At 44.5% G+C, this 18,121-nt stretch overlaps 1 protein-coding gene across 1 annotated transcript in view; it reads left to right on the top strand.

Annotated features, from left to right (window-relative positions):
• Positions 1 to 17,735, top strand: part of Rig1 (RNA sensor RIG-1) — a 48,598-nt gene extending 30,863 nt beyond the window's left edge. The window contains exons 14-18 of the mRNA NM_001395071.1: positions 3,779 to 3,869; positions 5,780 to 5,950; positions 6,923 to 7,074; positions 13,677 to 13,820; positions 15,764 to 17,735. Coding sequence (NP_001382000.1) covers positions 3,779 to 3,869; positions 5,780 to 5,950; positions 6,923 to 7,074; positions 13,677 to 13,820; positions 15,764 to 16,060 — 855 coding nt within the window. The 3' untranslated portion in view covers positions 16,061 to 17,735. The remainder of the gene's footprint in view (positions 1 to 3,778; positions 3,870 to 5,779; positions 5,951 to 6,922; positions 7,075 to 13,676; positions 13,821 to 15,763) is intronic.
• The last annotated feature ends 386 nt before the right edge of the window (positions 17,736 to 18,121 follow it).

Raw genomic sequence — 18,121 nt, 5'->3', positions numbered from 1 at the left:
CATATTTGGATGTGAGGTTATGTTTGTGTGCTTTTCTTCTCTTTGTTTTGTTGCCAAGACGATTAGTTTCTTGCTTCTTCTAGGGTATAGCTTGCCTCCTTATGTTGGGCTTTACCATTTATTATCCTTTGTAGTGCTGGATTTGTAGAAAGATATTGTGTAAATTTGGTTTTGTCATGGAATATCTTGGTTTCTCCATCTATGTTAATTGAGAGTTTTGCAGGATACAGTAACCTGGGCTGGCATTTGTGTTCTCTTAGGGTCTGTATGACATCTGTCCAGGATCTTCTGGCCTTCATAGTTTCTGGCGAAAAGTCTGGTGTGATTCTGATAGGTCTGCCTTTATATGTTACTTGACCTTTTTCCCTTACTGCTTTTAATATTCTTTCTTTATTTTGTGCATTTGGTGTTTTGACAATTATGTGACGGGAGGTGTTTCTTTTCTGGTCCAATCTATTTGGAGTTCTGTAGGCTTCTTGTATGCCTCTGGGTATCTCTTTTTTTAGGTTAGGGAAGTTTTCTTCTATGATTTTGTTGAAGATATTTACTGGTCCTTTGAGCTGGGAGTCTTCACTCTCTTCTATACCTATTATCCTTAGGTTTGATCTTCTCATTGAGTCCTGGATTTCCTGTATGTTTTGGACCAGTAGCTTTTTCTGCTTTACATTATCTTTGACAGTTGAGACAATGATTTCTATGGAATCTTCTGCTCCCGAGATTCTCTCTTCCATCTCTTGTATTCTGTTGGTGAAGCTTGTATCTACAGCTCCTTGTCTCTTCTTTTGATTTTCTATATCCAGGGTTGTTTCCATGTGTTCTTTCTTGATTGCTTCTATTTCCATTTTTAATTCCTTCAACTGTTTGATTGTGTTTTCCTGGAATTCTTTCAAGGATTTTTGTGTCTCCTCTCTATGGGTTTCTACTTGTTTATTTATGTTTTCCTGGAATTCTTTCAGGCATTTTTGCGATTCCTCTCTGTAGGCTTCTACTTGTTCTCTAAGGGAGTTCTTCACGTCTTTCTTGAAGTCCTCCAGCATCATGATCAAATATGATTTTGAAACTAGATCTTGCTTTTCTGGTGTGTTTGGATATTCCATGTTTATTTTGGTGGGAGAATTGGGCTCCGATGATGCCATGTAGTCTTGGTTTCTGTTGCTTGGGTTCCTGCGCTTGCCTCTCGCCATCAGATTATCTCTAGTGTTACTTTGTTCTGCTATTTCTGACAGTGGCTAGACTGTCCTATAAGCCTGTGTGTCAGGAGTGCTGTAGACCTGTTTTCCTGTTTTCTTTCAGCCAGTTATGGGGACAGAGTGTTCTGCTTTCGTGCGTTTTTCCTCTCTACAGGTCTTCAGCTGTTCCTGTGGGCCTGTGTCTTGAGTTCACCAGGCAGCTTTCTTGCAGCAGAAAAGTTGGTCCTACCTGTGGTCCCGAGGCTCAAGTTTGCTCACGGGGTGCTGCCCATGAGCTCTCTGTGGCGGCAGCAACCAGGAAGATATGCGCCGCCCCCTCTGGGAGCCTCCGTGCACCAGGGCTCCAGATGGCGTTCGGTGCCCTCCTCTGGCGTCCGAGATGTGTGTGCAGAGTGCAGTCTCTTCCGGTTTCCCAGGCGCGCCCGCCTCTCTGTAGGTTTAGCTCTCCCTCCCACGGGACCTGGGTGCAGAGAACCGTCCATCCGGTCCGCCTCCTCCAGGCTCCGGCGGTGTCCCAGGCGCAGGGGTCCCGCTGCTCCCGGGCCCTCCCCCATGGGAACCCAGAGGCCCCACACAGTTTCCTCCGGGATGTGGGCAGGGGCGGGCAGTGCTGGCGGTCCCCCCCCTCCGCAGCCCCAGGAGCGCCCACCCGACCAGGCGGCGAGGCCCCCCTCCCACGGGACCTGGGAGCAGAGAGCCGCTGCCTAAACATCAATTCTTGAATCTTGAATCCATTCCAGAGTTATGAGTCCCCTAGCTTTCTAATCAACTTGAAATGAAACAATGTAAATACTTTAACTCTTTTCCAAGCTTTTAAAGCCCCATTCCATTGTCTTATGTGCATTTTGAATCATATTGTCTACGTCTATAAGAAATGTCTCCTGGGATCTTTCTTTTTTTTTTTTTTTTTTTTTGGTTCTTTTTTTTTGGAGCTGGGGACCGAACCCAGGGCCTTGCGCTTCCTAGGTAAGCGCTCTACCACTGAGCTAAATCCCCAGCCCCTCCTGGGATCTTTCTTGAGCTTACACTGAATCTGTGGCTATGGGGAGAAAGCCATCTTAACAGTCTTGAGTCTTGAGACTGAAGCCATAGCATATTTCTCTGTTTATGTATTGTTCCTTCATTATTTCTGCTGTGTAGAAAATTACCTACAAAGCCAGAGCCAGAAAATTTCCAGCTTTATTATTTTATAAAATCCATGGGTCAGGGTCTGGGAATGACCGGATATTTATACCTCAAGGTCTCATGAGGCTGTTGTCAGCTCAAGCCTCAGGACCGACCTCTCAGCTCCTTTTGCAGGTTTGTTGGCAGGCTTGAAAAGTTGAGCCTCCAACATGGCAGCTGCCCCTGCCTACAGTGAGTAATATGAGAGACTGAGAAGAAGAGGTCCAAGTAGACAGTCACTGTCATTTTATAAACTTGGAATTGATATCCCAACATCACATTGCCCATATTTCAGAGAGAAGCTACAGAGTCTTTTTAGAATATAGGATGTGGAAGCCGTTAAAGGTTGCTTGTCATGTGATCTGTGCTGTCCTTTTTTTAAACATATATGGGTATCTTCTATATGTATGTCTGTATACCATGTGCATGCAGTGCCCACAGTGTCCAGGGTGAGGGAATGACATTCCCTGAAACTGGAGTTAACACACAGTTGTAAGTTGCCATGTAGGTGCTGAAAATTGAACTCAGGTCCTCTGGAAGAGCTGCCAGTTCTCCTAACCACTGAGCCATCTCTCCAGCCCCCCTTTGTTTTATTAGTGTTTTATTAGTGCTTTGTGTTTTTTAATATTTATTAGACCCATGTGTTTTATTAGTGCTTTGTCATTTTTAGTATAGAGGTCCTGTGAACATTTTGTCAGACTCACATCTAGGTATTAATTTTAGTATTGTCATTCTGAAGTTGTGCTTACAAATAGTTCTCAGTGTGGGCTGGGAAGACATCTCAGTAAAGTGTCTAAAGTACAGGTGTCAGCCTGGCTTTCAACAACCTGGCCAAAATTCCAGGTACAGTAGAGCATACTTGTAATGCCAGCCTTCGAGGCAGAGTTAAGCACAACCCGTGTGTGGGCCAACTAGCCTAACTGGCAATGCCCAAGTCCCAAGGAGTTAACTCAGTCTCACACAGAGCTAAGATGGGTGGCTCTTCAGGCATGATACCTGAGGTTGACCTCAGGCCTCCACATGCATGTACACACACATGCACATTCCTCACCAACATGGTCATCGTGTACACCTCCACACAGCACACAGATCTTCAAGTCACAGCTGCCGGCTGCTGCTATGTACTGTGCAATGATTTACACATCTTGACCTTTCACTTTAAAGTCTTGCTGAATTCACTTATTCTGTGTCTGAAAGCTTGTCTCTTTAATCACTTAAAATATCTCATAAGTTAAGACGTAATGAGCCAGACTTCTGTATCACTAGAATGGATTGTTGCTTGGAATTTCGGGTTTGTCAGTCTGAAATCTATTTGTATCTTCAATTGCATTCTCTTTCTGTATATGCATTCAATAAATCTAATTGGTGCAAGGTTTAAAGTTTACAGGAAGTGTGTTCAACTGGCCATTGCTTTTCACCTTTAGGCTTTGAAGAAATGGATTGAAGAAAATCCTGCACTGAGTTTTCTAAAACCTGGCATACTGACTGGACGTGGCAGAACAAACCAGGCAACAGGTATTTACGCCCAGTGAATTAGGTTTAGTATGCTAAGTATATAAAATGTATCCCACACGGCATTGTTTTAGTGTTTATATCAGTTAGAGCTCAACCAGAGAAATAAAGCTGCTAAATTATACATATGTATGTAAGTATGCTTGTTTGTTTGTTTATGCACTTAGACATAGAGTTTCTTTGTGTAACCCTGGCTCTCCTGGAACTCACTCCATGTCTCAGAGCTCCACCTGCCTCTGCCTCCTGAGTGCTGGGAATTAATGTCCCCCATGCCATCATACCCAGCTGTGTGTTTATATCCGTACAGAGATGTCTTGAAAATGAACACACAATTAGGCTGGCAGTGCAAGTCTGAAACCTGTAGGGCATTAATCAGGAGGAGGAGATCATGAGCTGTTTGGAACCCTGACCCCTGAACCGTTTGCTTCTCTGAACTCAGGGAAGGCCTAAACCCTCCTTCAAAAAGGGTCACAAGACTAGGTCAGGCCCGCCCAGATGAACTCACTTCTCATTTCACTCGACTGATTAGGGATGGTAACCACGTCTGCAGACTCGCTTCACGGAGCATCTGCTTGAACGGCTGCAGCTGGAGCTCTGCCTGACATGCAGTGCCTCAGAAGGCCAGCACATTTCCCTGCTGCCAAAAGCTACCCTAGTCTCATTGCATGCAGGAAGTTGCCCTTTTTTGTGTCCTACACACAGAGCCAGATAATTTTACAGCAACTGTTGCTTTCTCAGTACTTCTTAAGCCGATTTCTCTCTCCAAATTCTGGAAATAGAAACATTCTGCTATTCTTTACATAGTAGATTTTTTCCCCCTATCTACTGCCTATTTTATAGTTTTTAAAAACCAGTCCAGGCAATCCTGAACTCAAGCAAGTGTGGTCTAGAGAGTAAGGTTATCATTTCCTGGAAGAACCCTATGTGGCTGGTTCTCATGGCAGCCTTGTCCCAGGTCGTATCTCACTGTGTGACCTGTCCTCGCTGTTCCTCCTGCCAGTGCTGTTTAAACAAGTTTCCACTCCCGCTCTCTCCGTCCTCGGGCCTTGCTCTTGTACTTTTCCCAAGTGGAATTCCTCGATCTCATAAATACAGAATGGATGCAAGTGTTGGATGTGTGGTTTCGAGTCTGAGACTACCCTAATGTGGCTGGACTTCAAAGTGAATCCAACTTGAATTTCAAGCTTTGTTACTGGCATACAAATAGACCCTTGGATATTTTGTCTGCTCCTCATGTACCTACACATCTACCCACACACCCATGCATTCATGCATCTTTCCGTCATGCATTTAGACCATACTCAGCTCCTGCTTCTGTGGAGCAGCCGTCCCTGTCATCTGCACCCGAGGTGCCCCTCCCCTCCACATTCCCATCTTACAGATCTCACCCCACTTCCTCCACCATGGCTTCCTGCTCACCATTCTTGTAGATAGAAATGTAATCTTTAAGCATCATTTTCTTATCTGCCCAGCCATAACCCATAACCGCTGACTGGGTGTTGGATGAATGAATAAATGGGTTAAGGTGGTTCTGCTATTGCTGTTTTCTGGACGATTCCTTCTCGTTTGATAGCTAACCTGGGGGAAAAATGTGAACTTTTACTAAAAAGCTACAGGTTGCTTGGTGTTTGGACATTTCCAGAGTCCCTCATCTGTGGCATTTTTGCTTCCTAGTTTGTGAAGCATGTTGTACCGTTTGTGCCTTACTCTCTTCATCTGTCAAATGGGGCAATAAATAGTAAGTTGTCCCCAGCTCACAGGTTAATGTGAATGGTGAAACCTGAGCTCTGTGTGTGTGTGTGTGTGTGTGTGTGTGTGTGTGTGTGTGAAAATAACCTTCCCAGTTTTAAATGGTTCTTAATTAGTAGCCGGTTTATGAGTGGGCTGTTCAGTATCCTCTTTCTCCAACACAGGGATGACGCTCCCTGCACAGAAGTGTGTGTTGGAGGCATTCAGAGCCAATGCGGATAACAATATTCTGATTGCTACCTCGGTCGCTGATGAAGGCATTGACATTGCTCAGTGCAATCTCGTCATCCTGTATGAGTACGTGGGCAACGTCATCAAGATGATCCAAACCAGAGGTGAGGGCAGCTGATGTCATTCCCACCCCGCCCGCATTCCGTGTGGCCGGTGGGTGTGTTTGTCCTCTGGCCTTTCTCCTTTCCTGAGCTGTACTGTGTGATTGACGGCACAGTTGACTTTGGTACTGGTCTAAAAGATGACTTACTTAGTCAGGACTGGGTGGTTGTCGTTTTACCAATGCTACTCCACTGTGACTCTCCACAGTGGTGCTGCCTGCCCGGCATTCAATGGCATATTCATGAAAATATCATGCCCACTGGCTTTGCCAGTCCGCAAGTAGACCTTTGACGGTTGTTGTGAGTAGCTCCCTGTACTCGGACCCAAGTCTTCCTTCCTTTTTCTTTCTTGTTTCCCCAAGCACAGCCCCCACATTCCCTTTCCAGAACAACATCTCTGTGCCTGTCACTCACCAGTCACATCCGGTTTTCATCCTCCTCCGTTTATTGTGCAGCTCAGCCAGCCAGACTCCACTTCCTGCTCGTCCAGTTTCTCACACACTGCCACTCTGCAGGTTCGGTCCTTCTCTGTCTCTGCCACACGTAGCCCACTTCTTCCAGCTAGGATAAGCGCTCCTTCAAATGCCCATTATATCTCTTTACATCTGTCTCTGCAACAGCACTGACGACTGCATTCCAGGGGTACAAACCCCTCTCCAAATTGCAGAAAGGTCAAATGGGCATGCATGGTGCCATTGCTGAGGGCTCATGCCTGATTATCTGTAAATCAGTGTTGCTGGTAATATGGCTGTGCAATCAGAAGCGTGTTGTTGGAGGCCCCATGAAAACCACCATAGGTGTTTTATCTCTCTGCTGAATGTGCCGGCTGGAACCTGCGTTTGAGTCTGCCCTTCGGTTCAGCTTCCCTAGAAAGCAGGATGCAGTGAATCAAAGTCGAATTCTAGAAATACCTCTCACATCTGTTTTCACATAACATCAGAGTTTTACAGTAATACGCAAAACGTTTTCTGGCAGGCAGAGGAAGAGCACGAGATAGCAAGTGCTTCCTCCTGACCAGCAGTGCTGATGTGATTGAAAAAGAAAAGGCGAACATGGTCAAGGAAAAAATAATGAATGAGTCCATCTTAAGACTGCAGACATGGGATGAAGTGAAATTTCAAAAGACGGTAAGTCTCTTTTTCTGTGCTACTCTTTTAGAATATGACTAGAAATAACAAATGACCACGGTTAGTCCTGAGTGTGTGTGTGTGTGTGTGTGTGTGTGTGTGTGTGTGTGTCTGTCTGTCTGTCCGTGTTGGTTTTTTTTTTTTTTTTTTTTTTTGGGAGGGTCTCAAGAAGCTCAGGCTGGCCTTGAACTTGTTATGGACCTGAAGGTGATCTTGAGCTTCTCGTCCTCTGGTCTCTACTTCTCAAGGGTCAGAATTAGAGATAAAAGGGAGAGTGATGGAATTCATGTGACATGATGGGAAGCCATATTGGGGGATGGAGGGGACCAGCCAGAGATGAGCGGGAGCTCAGTGTGGGGAGAGGGCAGTAGCAGCTGATAAGCATGACAGAGCTGTGTGAAAATGCCATGGAAGAAAACCAAAAGATACTGCGGTTCCTGGCATGAGACTCCCTTTTGTGGTATTTAATGAGACCTGTAGGGCTGGACTGAGCCTGCAAACTGGACGTCGTTTGCTCCACCATCATTAGAACAGTTGGGAATGCTTTGGTTGCCTTTCAGCAGCTTGACGTGTACAGTCCAGGGCGAGCCAAGAACTCATGTCTGTGGCAATAGCTTCAGAACAGGACGGTAATTCAGGAAATGAGGTAAAGATTATTGGGCCATTCTAGTTACAACCGTCATATAGTGTGATCTGAAATCTACATGTAGAAGTCTGTTTTCCCTTCCTCGTGGGGCCAAGATAGGACATGAGTGATACTTTTGAATGAAGGACTTCCAGCACGTTGTATATGCTCACAGCTGCTATAACAGTTCCACTTTGCTCTCTCCACCTGTGTGGGCGGGGTTGGGGTAAAGGATGGCTCATGTTAACCTTGCCAGGTGAGAATGAGACAACTATCACAATATTTGTGCCAAATTTGAAGCAAGCTTTATTAAATACTGGCCAGGACGATGGAAACTGGCCAGGCCCATGCCTGTGATTCCCAGAGCACAATGCTGACTTACATTAGTTAGAGGCTTATAGAGGCAAAACCCACCAGGCTACATTCTTGTCTTCATTCAATCGGGGACAAGTATACATACTGACTTAACTTCCTGCCTATGTATCTCCCACCTATGTGTAATCAAGCACATCCTGAGCATTTGAGGTAATCAAGCTTGTTCACAGAAGCCAAAACAAGTGGCTTGCTATCAGATGAGAGCACCAGCCCCCACCCAGCACTTCAGGAAGGTAACTATCTTTGGGCAAATGATGCTTATAGGTTAGAGGCATTTCCGTTTTATAGATCTCCTAAGCACAGTAATTTAAACTTAAAATACAACTTTAGCCATCACTCTCAGTGGATAAGGGTGCTTGCTACCAAGCTCGATGACCTGAATCTGATCTTTGAAAACTACAGTGTGGGAAGAAGAAACCAGCTCTGCCCTTGTGTGTAGTTATTTCTTTTCAACCATAGGTGTGGAGTCAGGTGGGGCAGGGCCTTGGTGGCATCTTCACCGGTTGCTACTGTTTGCCTTAAAGTTTTAACCCTAGTAGTAATGGCTTTAACCCATTGGAATTTAGAGCAATTACCAACAGTACCCTGAAGATACCTGAGATGACTAGCATTCAATTGAGTCTTACTGTACAATTTGAAAAAGCTATTACATATAAGCAAATGAAAAGACAATTGGATATCTATGGGGGAGCACTTATATATTTACTCTTTCCTACCACCACGTTCCTCCGAGCTTCAGCCTGCCCGAGATAGTGAGTAGATCTGAACCTTTTAATCTTTTATTATTTACTTTATATGAATGAGCATTTTACCTACTTTGCATGTCTGTGTACCCTGATCATGTCTAGTGCTCTCAGAGGGTTTTGGATCCCCTGGATATGGAGTTACAGGTGGTTATGAGCTTTGATGTAGGTGCTGGGAATCTGGGAAGAGCAGCCAATGCTCTTAAGCAGTGAGCCATCCTCTCTCCATTCACTTTGATGTGTATCTTTACAAAGGAAGTTAACATCTGGGCATGATGGCACATAACTTTAAATCTTGGCATTTAGGAGGCAGAGGGATCTCTGGGAGTTCAAAGCCAGACTGGTCTACGTAGTGAGTTCTGGGCCAACCAGGGTTATGTGGAGAGACCCTGTCTCAGGAAAATAAAATAACAACAAAAGGGGGAAGTTAATATTAAAATTGTTCATAAAGAAATGTATATATCATATAAGCCTAAGGTTTCTTCTAGAAATTCATCCAAAATTAATTAGAGTTAGGAGGAAGTACACATCATGCAATGGTTTCACAGGAGTGAAAACGGTTCTTGAAAACAGGACCATACCCCCACTTTTCTTTTCCCTTTCTTTTTGATGGAGCCTCACTTAGCCCGGGTACTTTGAACTCCCTGTGTAGGTGAGGATGACCTTGAACTTTTGACTCTCCAATTTCCATACCTGGACTCTTTGTGCACCATACCCAGCTCCACTCCTCTCTCCATTTTATTTACAAAAACAAGAAAATCTTAGAGGCTGGTAGGAAATGCCTTTAACCACAGCCCTTTAGAGGTGGGCTCTGAGTTTGAGGCCAGCCTGGTCTACATAGCGAGCTCCAGGCCAGCCAGAGCTACACAGTGAGACCAAAGGAGAAGGGGAAGCTCAGTTGGGATAGCCTGAGGGTGGGAGGCCATCGGGATCTTGCATTGATTATTTTCTACCTATATTTATGGTAGCAAATCCTCAGTTTTATTTCTTCTGAGAATGCCTTCATTTCCCCTCATTAATCCTTTTAGCATTTGAGAAATAATTGTGCCTTTCCTTCTGTCCTGTGTGACTTCTGGGAACCGGCCGCAGTCATCCAGACTGCTTTTCCTTTGCAGAGAAAGTGTTTCCAGAGGTTTGATGATAAGCACCTTTGGGTGAACGTCTTGCTTTATATCATTTGAGGCTTGTTTGGCTTTCATGAATCTGTCATCATCTTGCTCTTCCCAGTTCAGAATTATTCAGCCGTGATTTCTCTGACTTTCCAAATCCTGCTCTTTTGTTTCTGGACTCTGATGATGAGGATGTTAGCTGTGAAAACATCCTTCAGTAGCCATGTGTCCCAAAGAGTCTGGCTTTTGTTTTTTGTTTTTGTTTCAGTCTATTTTCTTTGTGTTGTTTGATCAGGGTAATTTTATTTGATAAATAAGTATATACATGTACATACATACATCTATACACACATACATACATACATACATACATACATACATACATACATACACACACACGTGTGTGTGTGTGGAGTTATTTTTCAACCATAGGTGTGGAGTCAGGTGGGGCAGGGCCTTGGTAGCATCTTCACCAGTTGCTACTGTTTGCCTTAAAGTTTTAACCATAGTAGTAATGGCTTTAACCCATTGGAATTTAGAACCCATTGCAATTACCAACAGTACCCTGAAGATACCTGAGATGACCTCTGGGGAACCCATATATTGTATATATGTATTTTGCCTGCATATAAGTCTGTACACCAAGGAGGCCAGAAAAGAGCATCAAGTTTCCTGGAACTGGAGCTACAGAGAGTTATCAGCTGCCATGGGAATTGAACCCAGGCCCTTTGAAAGACCAGCCAGTACTTGTCATTAAATGCTGAGCCGTCCTTCCATCATTTGCTCTAGCTTTTTATTTTTTAATTGGTTAATTGGGAATCTTACATTATACAGCCAATCCTACTTACCTCCCAGTCTTCCTATGTCTGCCCCCTCCACACCAAAAAAAAAAAAAAAAAAAAAAAGCAAAAAAAGCAAATCCATTCTGTGTCGTTCATATACTCACTGGAGCATGATCAAACGCCAGGCTCCTAGAGAGGGTGAGTCTTCTTCAGCATCCAAGCCAGAAGCCACAAGGATTAGCGCAAGGGTGAGCCCTTGTTTAAGTTTTTAGTTCACAGTTGCTCCTTGTAGTCTGCTGTCCAGACCATCTGCCAGGCTTTTAGTGTGTGTGGGTCATTATAAGCCCGAATATTTTACATAACCAAGTGTGCGTGACTGTTCCCTTACCATGTCATTCTTATCATTTTCGAGTTGGTGTCTCTGAGTGTCATTTTTCATTCAGCATGGGGTCTTCCTGTTTCATAATATGAAAAGAGATGTTTAGAACTTAGATGTTTTCATTTGCTGTTACGGAGACTCTGAACTTTACTAGTTTGTGTTAGCTGGTTTCCAGCTTGACTTTGGTTAGGAGGCCATGACCTCATTAGGTCTTTTCACCATGAAAGCAGGTATCCAGCCTTTGATAGGGGGTAAGGGGAGGGGCCCACTCTTGCTGTGCAGGTAGGCCGTGTGTGTGTGTGTGTGTGTTGTGTGTTGTGTGTTGTGTGTGTGTGTTGTGTGTGTTGTGTGTGAGTGTGTGTTGTGTGTGTGTTTGTGTGTGAGTGTGTGTATGTGTGTGTGAGTGTGTGTTGTGTGTGAGTGTATGTGAGTGTGTGAGTGTGTGTTGTGTGTGTGTTGTGTGTGTGAGTGTGTGTTGTGTGTGTGTGAGTGTGTGTGTGTTGTGTGAGTGAGTGTGTGTGTGAGTGTGTGTTGTGTGTGAGTGTGTGTTGTGTGTGTGTTTGTGTGTGAGTGTGTGTATGTGTGTGTGAGTGTGTGTGAGTGTGTATGTTGTGTGTGAGTGTATGTGAGTGTGTGAGTGTGTGTGTTGTGTGTGAGTGTGTGTTGTGTGTGTGTTGTGTGTGAGTGTGTGTTGTGTGTGTGTTTGTGTGTGTTGTGTGTGTGTGTTGTGTGTGTGTTGTGTGTGAGTGTGTGTTGTGTGTGTGAGTGTGTGTGTTGTGTGTGAGTGTATGTGAGTGTGTGAGTGTGTGTGTTGTGTGTGTGTTGTGTGTGTGAGTGTGTGAGTTGTGTGTGAGTGTGTGTGAGTGTGTGTGTTGTGTGTGAGTGTGTGTTGTGTGTGTGTTTGTGTGTGAGTGTGTGTTGTGTGTGTTTGTGTGTGAGTGTATGTATGTGTGTGAGTGTGTGTGTTGTGTGTGTTGTGTGTGAGTGTGTGTGTTGTATGTGAGTGTATGTGAGTGTGTAAGTGTGTGTGTTGTGTGTGTGAGTGTGTGTGTTGTGTGTGTGAGTGTGTGTGTTGTGTGTGTTGTGTGTGTGTGTTGTGTGTGTGAGTGTGTGTGTTGTGTGTGTGTGTTGTGTGTGAGTGTGTGTTGTGTGTGTTTGTGTGTGAGTGTATGTATGTGTGTGTGTGTTGTGTGTGTGTTGTATGTGTGTGAGTGTGTGTGTTGTGTGTGTTGTGTGTGTGTTTGTGTGTGAGTGTGTGTATGTGTGTGTGTGTGTGTTGTGTGTGAGTGTATGTGAGTGTGTGAGTTGTGTGTGTGTGAGTGTGTGTGAGTGTGTGTGTTGTGTGTGAGTGTGTGTTGTGTGTGTGTTTGTGTGTGAGTGTGTGTTGTGTGTGTGTTTGTGTGTGAGTGTGTGTGTTGTGTGTGAGTGTGTGTTATGTGTGTGTTTGTGTGTGAGTGTGTGAGTGTGTGTGTTGTGTGTGAGTGTGTGTTGTGTGTGTGTTTGTGTGTGAGTGTGTGTATGTGTGTGAGTGTGTGAGTGTGTATGTTGTGTGTGAGTGTATGTGAGTGTGTGAGTGTGTGTGTTGTGTGTGTGTGAGTGTGTGTGTTGTGTGTGAGTGTGTTGTGTGTTTGTGTGTGTGAGTGTGTGTGTGTGTGTATGTGTGTGAGTGTGTGCGTGCTTCCAGTACACGTGGCTGAAGACCCCAGCTCCATCCTGATAACTGGGACTGCATTATAGTTTTGTAAAGTAGAAATCTTAGTTCTCCTTTGATACAGGTAGGGAGAGACTAGACCACAGGGCCTCCCCACCCTGGGCGCAAAGTAGTTATATTGTCTAAATTTTAGGTCCTAAAGATTTTGTTTGTTAGGCTCCCCTTTCCTGGTCTTTTTCTGAGGGACACCAGGCTTCTCTTGGAACTTTTTTCTGCTGCCCAAAGGCATTTTTGATTGTCAGCTGCTTTGGCTTCAAGTATGAACATCTCAGATGAAGAGGAAGTCCAGGGAACCCAGCTTGCTATTCCTAGCGCCCCGGTCCTTCTGGCTGGCCTGCCCTCTCCTCACTCTTCACAGTTTTATTTGGTTTGTCCACTGCAGCTTCCTTCTGTACTTAGCGAAAGCCTACGCTTGAGTTAGATGGAGCTGTGCTATGCAGGCACTGTGCTGTCTTGGAATCCAACCCTACATGTTGAGCTTGAGGGGAGGATTCAGAGGGAGAGGACTATTCCTTCCCTTGATCCATTCCTTTTGCTCATGCCTGAAGTGTCCGTATGATGTCTATTTGTGAAGGATTGCTAATGTTTTGCAAACCACTGAAGGAGAAAGCATGGCTCACGTGACTCTTTAAAGGCATGTTTATGGCAGTCCCTGAAAGACTAATGTATTTGAGTGCCAATTACAAAAGAGTTGGGGAGCCAAAGGAATCATTCACTTGAGTTTTACAAGCAAAATGATACAAATAGGTATGAGTGTGTGTGTGCGTGCCTGTGTGTGTGTGTGTGTGTGTGTGTGTGTGTGTTGTGGCCATGTGCATGTATATATATCTTTGTGTGTTAGTTATGGTCATTCAAAAAACCTTTCTGTTGGCATGTAGGTTCACCGCATACAGCTGGATGAAAAACTCCTCAGGGACAGTCAACACAAACCACAGCCCGTCCCCGACAGAGAAAACAAGAAACTGCTGTGTGGAAAGTGCAAGACTTTTGCGTGCTACACAGCTGACATTCGAGTGGTCGAGGTGAGTGGCCCTCGGTAGTTTTTTTACCCGAGTCCAATCTTACCATCTCCTGGAGAGAAATGCATGTAGCAAGAACGCCATTTCTCCTGTGGGCGTTGCGAGCGTTGGCCATGGTCCTGTATTAAGAAATAAAACCCTGATTCTATGTGGGGGCCAGAAGGCTGATGTTAGTGAAGTACGAAACAGAATGGTGGCACTGGCACGGGAGGGTAGAGGGAGGTCTAATCGTAGTTGCTCCAGACAGTCAGGCAGGATGGGTAAGGGTTACAGTTCCACAGCACAGGAGGGTGAGTCCTGCTTATCGTCTCTGATTCATTACAACTCTTACAAAGAGTTAGATGGGAGGGACTCAAAGGCTCGAGTATGGAGAGATGAAGACTGTGCGGGCAGAAGGGAATACTGATTCCTCTGGTGAGATCCCTGCATGCATGGATCAGTGCACTGCACACCGGAAGCGAGGACAACTGTGTGTTCTGAAAGACAGCCTCGCTAAGTAGACCAGGGTGGCTTCAGCCTGTCTGTGATTCCTCTGTGTGTCCCTGCCTCCCCAGTTCAGGGCCTACAGGCGTGTGCCACCACTCTCCAAAGAAATAGGTTGTTTTTTTAAATTTTTGTTTATTTTTCAAATGCAGGCATAGAGAACGAAGGCTATGCTAGGTACAGTGTTATGCCCTTGATTGGTTCCAGGAACCTAAGGATTAGGCATAAAAATCTGTAATCGATTTCTTAGTTTTAACGAATGTTTAACCGTGTGTAAACTGGAACGGGGTTAGAGACATTCACAAATCTTCTGAGGCGACTTTACTGTCTGTCGAAGATTAGACCAGAGAAAACGTTAAGGCTGTGATTTCGAAGCGAACATGGTGTAGTGTCAACCTGCCAGCAAGTTAGTGGTAAAGTGGGAAAATAACCGGAAGATGAAATTATAAAGATGCTTTCCTTACGGCTGCGCACAACGTGAGCAACGGAGTCGTTGTCATGACCAGTGTGGGTCCATCTTTGTCAAAAGGGGGGGAAGGCTAAATATATGAAAGTGATAATTCTGCTAGTGAAATTCTCTCTTCCTATTTTGTTTTCTATATTTCCTTATTGAGACAGACAATGCTTTTATAATGAAAACAATACACCTCATTTGAAAAAGAATGTTAACACTTGCAGGTTAGCCTTCGACCTTTCCCCCTTAAAACTTTCTTTTTTTTTTTTTTTTTTTTTTTTGAGACAGGATCTCTCTCTATAGCACTGGGTATCTTGAAACTCACTCTGTAGAGATCCCCTTGTCTCTGCCTCCCAAGTGCTGGGACTTAAAGGCATGTACCATTACACACGGTCCCCTCAAAACTTTTAACTAAAGGTTGGCAAAACAACAACAACAACAACAACAACAACAAAAAAAAAACCCTCCAGAGACTAATCTTGCTGTCGGCATTCTTGCCACCAGCGGAGGGTGGCGGATGGCTGACTAGCTAGGGGATGGTTATATTACTTAGTATGAGGGACATCCTCTTTCCGAGTTGATTCTTTAGACGTTAAAGGTCCTTTCAGCTCCAATTTCAAAGGCTTCTTGTTCACAGTGGTCCCTTTAGACCACTTCCCGGGAGGACTGGACACTGGGTCTGCATTGGGGTCTGTGGCCAGTATGAGCCTCTTCTCACACATACCCTGTGACCCTTGGGTGGTCAACCCTGTGCTCTGGGTCTGGCCTTTCTGGCCTCTGTTGAACTTGCACTTTGTTTGTGATCTTCTGAGTTGGAAAGCTGGGCTTCCTCCTGTTTTAGGTGCAAGAGGCCCAGTAAATGGATCCTAATTGGCCCACAGGAGATTCTGGCCATAGTCTTTTCTTCCAACTGTAAAATTAGTGAGATCACATTCATTCTTCACCCTTAAGCGGCGTTTAAGGCATCTTCGGACTGTTGCTAAAACTATGTTTCCTCTCTTCCTCCTAGAAATCCCACTACACTGTGCTTGGAGATGCTTTTAAGGAGCGCTTTGTGTGTAAGCCACACCCTAAACCAAAGATCTATGATAGTTTTGAGAAGAAAGCAAAAATATTCTGTGCCAAACAGAACTGCAGCCATGACTGGGGGATTTTTGTGAGATACAAGACGTTTGAGATTCCAGTCATAAAAATCGAAAGCTTCGTTGTTGAAGATATTGAGAGTGGAGTTCAGAACCGGCACTCAAAGTGGAAGGACTTTCATTTTGAAAGAAAACAGTTCAATCCCGAAGAAATGTCCACATGATCTTGGGCTTCTCAGTCTCACGCTATAGGGAGCCATGCCTTAAGTGTGGAAGTGACCAGCCAATGCGTTCTTACCCAAGCTTGCACAATCCTTTCTTACACAACCTTGCACTGTGTTGAGTGCCAGGTAACCTGACCTGTTTGCTCTAAGCTGTTTCTGTCCACACAAAGTGCAAACTGAAGCTCCGAATGCTTTGTTCACCAATAACTCTTAGCACTCGGCGATGGTGGGGAGGGTTGAAAGTTTTCCCTTTTACATTTTTCAGAACTGCCCACCAGAGAATGCACAGCTACTCGGTACATCGAGACGCGTGATGACTGGCGCTAGGTTTCCCATACTCTCTCTTTGCTCTACCTGCCGTAAGCTGCCTTTCGCCCTTAACAATCCACTGACTTAGTTCTTTTCCAGGCCACCACACTCACAGATCCAGCCGTACTCTACTCTGTCCCTTGCGTTGACTCCTTTCTGAATTTGGCCCTGCCACCCTGCCACCCTCTGCAGATTCTCCTGGTTTCCGTCCCTTCCCAGTCTTTCCCACTGATTTCTTTGCTGACACAAATTTGGTGATTTCAAGGTTCAATATGCACAACATGTGTTTTAAAAAGACATACTTTTAAGATGTGAAAGACTTTAGTTAATAGCTTACTACGCTTACTGAGAAGGTATTTCTGTTCTGTTCATTTACTATACATCTTACTGTAATCTGTTCTTTGAATTTGGGCCATTTACCCTCCTTGAATAGACTCTTAGACCATCTCATCTGTTATGTCTGTCCTCCCACCTGTTTGAGACAGGATCTCTCTATAGACCAGAAACATGATATGTGGACCATGCTGGCCTTAAACTCACAGATTCCCCCCACCTCATAAGTGCTGAAATTAACATTTTTCACCAGGCCTGGCTCTGGCTATTTTCAATAAAGGCTGATATTAACAATTGAATATTTCCAGTTCATCCCCTAACATGGCTTGTTGTTGTTCTTTTTGAGACACTGTTCCTACGTGTAGCCCTGGGTCTGTAGACCAGGCTGCCCTTGATCACAGAGGGCTGTCAGCTCCTGCCTCCTGGGCGCTGAGACTGAAGGCCTGCATCACCATGCCTGGCTTTCTTCTTAAGCCTTATGTATTCAAACGGCAATTCCATGTGTCTTCACAGAGTTTGTTAATGCTTCAAAGAGCTTAGTTTCTTCAGATCAAGAGACAGGTGTCTGAAGGGCTGTTACTGCTAACAGACCAAGGCGCTCCAGTTCAGGGAAGGAATCGTACTGGTTTTGAAGGCCGTAAAGTGGTTTTAACACTTTCCTAAAACTTACAATTCACTAGGGCCATCAATGGCCTAAACAAAACTGCAGAGATTACATGGCCACATAGCCCTTTTTACATGGCATTTACATCTGAAGACTATCCCAAGACCACCCAGAGCAGAGGGGTCACCCAAACTACCCAGATCAACCCTGGAGGTCAACAGAATGACCACTTCCCACATATGCCTAGAGAAAATAACCGGCAACTAACTTTTTTGGGGAAAAAAACCTATAGGGATTAGGCTTTTAATTGATAGGTGGAAAAGATGATACATAGTAGTTCTTGATAATGGTTATTGATAAACTTCTTAGTAAGTGCAATAAAATGGACTAGATGAATTTGCTGGGAGCTGACTTTCATTTATGTCTTTTAGTACATGATGCCTTTGCAGCTTAACAGTTGTTTAGCATGTGTAAGGTATCTTCTAGAAATTACTTGAGAAAAAACTTTTAAACATTACAATGATTTAATTAAAATGTATATATTTTATGCATATGGGTTTTTGGTCTGCATGCACATATGCACACTAGAAGAGGGCATTGGGTTCCCTCTGACTATAGTTATAGATGGTTTTATGCTGCCATGTGGGTGCTAAGAATTGAACTTCCGACCTCTGCAAGAGCAGCCGCTGTTCTTACCGCTGAGCCTCCTCCCCGGCCCTGACAATGATAATTTAGTTGAAGTGAAATAGTCCTTTTTTCGTCAGTGGGGAAAAGCAGACTAAAGATGAGAACAAATGACAATTTGAGTTGTACAT

This window comes from Rattus norvegicus, chromosome 5 (assembly GCF_036323735.1).
Source record: "Rattus norvegicus strain BN/NHsdMcwi chromosome 5, GRCr8, whole genome shotgun sequence".
In the NCBI taxonomy this organism is placed as follows: Eukaryota; Metazoa; Chordata; class Mammalia; order Rodentia; family Muridae; genus Rattus; species Rattus norvegicus.
Note: the sequence above shows the minus strand (reverse complement) of the source record. Positions and strands in the feature narration are given on the sequence as shown.